Source organism: Sycon ciliatum, chromosome 12, assembly GCF_964019385.1.
Source record: "Sycon ciliatum chromosome 12, ocSycCili1.1, whole genome shotgun sequence".
In the NCBI taxonomy this organism is placed as follows: Eukaryota; Metazoa; Porifera; class Calcarea; order Leucosolenida; family Sycettidae; genus Sycon; species Sycon ciliatum.
The window spans coordinates 1143848-1146617 of record NC_088654.1 but is presented as its reverse complement, the minus strand read 5'-3'; the positions used below and the strand labels follow the sequence as shown (position 1 = coordinate 1146617).

Genomic DNA, 2770 nt, shown 5'->3' with positions numbered 1-2770 from the left:
GGGATAACACAAATGGCAAAAGCTCTACCCCACACAAAAGTTCTCAACTGCTACAAGAGCAGGAAAGACTGGAGGTTCATTGACGTTTCTGAGCCTGAAGTTGGGAGAAGATGGCGGCTCTGGGGTCAGCTCAGAGCACGAGCGGCAGTCTCCACCCCGGCCTAAGAGAGGGGGAGCAGACGTAGGCTGCACTGGCATGCGTTAGCTGAAGGCTGAAGAGCTGGAGACGCAGTCGCGCGTGTCCCACAGCGCATTGCAAGTAGCTGGCATACATTATCAGGGAAACGATGGCTTGTAGGACGACATTGACCAAGATATTGCACAAGTTGAGGACAACCATCCTCAAAGCTACCATTGTAGCGGAAAGGCCGTTTCCAAGGAATAATCAACTTCATCAACCCAACACGTTATATATGACAAATAAGAGTGAAAGCTGGTAATAAGCGTAGTGTGTACCTCAGGTGCTGGGCATGAGGTGAGAACTGTTACACATGTCCGTGCAAGGTTGCGGAGATGTGAGAGCTGGGGTCCTGACTTGCAGCTTTTTCAAGTCTGACTCTCTCCACCACATTATCTGGCGGGAAAGATGCACTGGGCCGTCCACTAGTCGGGTCGCGTACGTCATCACCACCTTCCTTTTCAACTCAATGGGTAGCTCTACTGGCCTGTGGAGCTCCGTGAGTGGCCAGTTCTCCGGCGACTTCCTCACGAATTAGGATCCCCGCCACCAAGCGTCCTCTACAGCCAGGTCACAGGCCTTCTTGCCGCGGATGACCTTGCAGGCTGGGTCCTTGGAGTGTGATCTGATCCAACACAGAATGTTCTGGGAGTCAGTCCAGAAAACGTGCTCCTTGACCGGAATACCGAGTGCTTTTCCAACTACAGCACTCACATGTACTCCGAAGGCCGCACCAGGAAGCTCGAGCCTGGGGATGGTAACCTTCTTCATGGGCGCTGCACGTGCTATGGCAAATGCCAAAGTCACCTTAATGTCTCCCTCTGGGTACTCAACTTGGATATGGCTGGCTGCGGCAATGCCATGGTGTGTTGCATCTGTGGACGTATGCAGAGTGAGCTTTGCCTCGAAAGCAGGCCGTGCGCTGTCCTTGAAGCATTGATTGACTTTGATTATTTCGAGCTTCGGTAGCTCCACAAACCAACGAATCCACCTCTGCACTTCCTTCCTGGGTAGTTGGTCGTTCCAACCCACTCCTAGCAGGCAAAGATCTTGGAACATGTTCCTGGGTACTTGGTCGTTCCAACCCACTCCTAGCATGCAAAGATCTTGGAACATGTTCCTGGGTACTTGGTCATTCCAACCCACTCCTAGCAGGCAAAGATCTCGGAACATGTTCCTGGGTACTTGGTCGTTCCAACTCACTCCTAGCAGGCAAAGATCTTGGAACATGTTCCTGACGCCAATGGTAATTGGCGATATCTGTCCGAAAGGGTTGAGTATGCTGCGCATCTTAGCCAGAACCGTCCGCTTGGTCTGAAGAAGTCGTTTTGGAGGATGGTTGGAGAAGGTGAAGGTCTGGTCCTTTGTCTCTGCTAAAGACCAGGAAGTCGTCGAGAAACACCACAATGAACTGGCGTAAACAGGGTCGGAATACATCATTCATCAGGGCCTGGAAGACTGCAGGAGCGTTTGTTAAACCAAATCCTATTACACGGATATTGAAATATCCAAGTGTGGTGTTTATCGCCGTCTTTGGTACGTCTTCTTGGCGGGTTCCAATTTGATTGCATTCCGCGCGCAAGTCAAGCTTGGTGATATAGGAGCTACCCTGAACGATATCGAATAAGTGGTCAATATTGGGCAAGTATGCCTTGTTCTCAACAACTAAGACAAGAGGTGCCAGCAAGACCTCTCACGGACAACGGTCTGCCGCTCGAACTTGTATATGCGGATGATGCAGACTTTGTCAGCACCTTAAAGTCCTGGCTGGCGGATGTGGAGGCGACTGCCAGCACGGTGCTACCACAGTGGTCCCTAATCATGAACCGGGACAAAACTGAGTATACAGACATCTTCAGAAGTGCGGACAGGATCGATGAAGAGTGGAGGACAACGCGCAAGCTGGGTTCGCTGCTGGGCGACGAAGAGGATATTATGCGACGAAAACAGCTGGCGACTGCAGCATTTCAGTCCCTATGGAGCCTCTGGAAGAGGCATCAGCACATCAGCGAGAAGTTGCGTCTGCGGCTGTACAACACTTTTATTATTCCAGTACTGACGTACAACTCGGGTATGTGGGGGGTCAGTGTGACCGTTCTGTCTCGCCTGGATTCCTTCCACCGCCGTCAGCTAAGGTCACTCATCGGTGTGAAATGGCCACAAATAATACCGAATGATGCTCTCTATGCCAGATGCGAAGCTGAACCCTTGAGTGTCATGGTCAAGAGATCACGCTGGAGGCTGTTTGGCCACATCCTGCGGATGGCAGATGAATCCCCAGCTGTTATGGCTATGTTCGCGTATTTCGCCAATCAGCAATAGAAATGCTGGAGGGGTAGACCGCGGACGACCCTGCCGCAGGCATTGGTGGGAGATCTGCGCCAAGCCAATGCCGGATTGCTCGGGAACTTAGACGCTCTGCAGAGCCTGCAAGCCATTGCCCATGACCGACCCGCATGGCGAGATCTATGTATGAAGATCTGTGCATCGTGATATTCCGACAGGTCCTGAAACAGTCAAACTCAGGAAATAGCACTATTATTATCACTCGGGCTGCAATATTCAATGACATAATAGGAATATAGTATTGCG

At 51.4% G+C, this 2770-nt stretch overlaps 1 protein-coding gene across 1 annotated transcript; it reads left to right on the top strand.

The window, feature by feature from the left end:
* The first annotated feature begins 1825 nt into the window (after positions 1 to 1825).
* LOC135828704 (uncharacterized) lies at positions 1826 to 2500 on the top strand. Its single transcript, XM_065341128.1, has one exon. It carries the CDS (start codon positions 1826 to 1828, stop codon positions 2498 to 2500), a length of 675 nt encoding a protein of 224 aa, XP_065197200.1.
* The last annotated feature ends 270 nt before the right edge of the window (positions 2501 to 2770 follow it).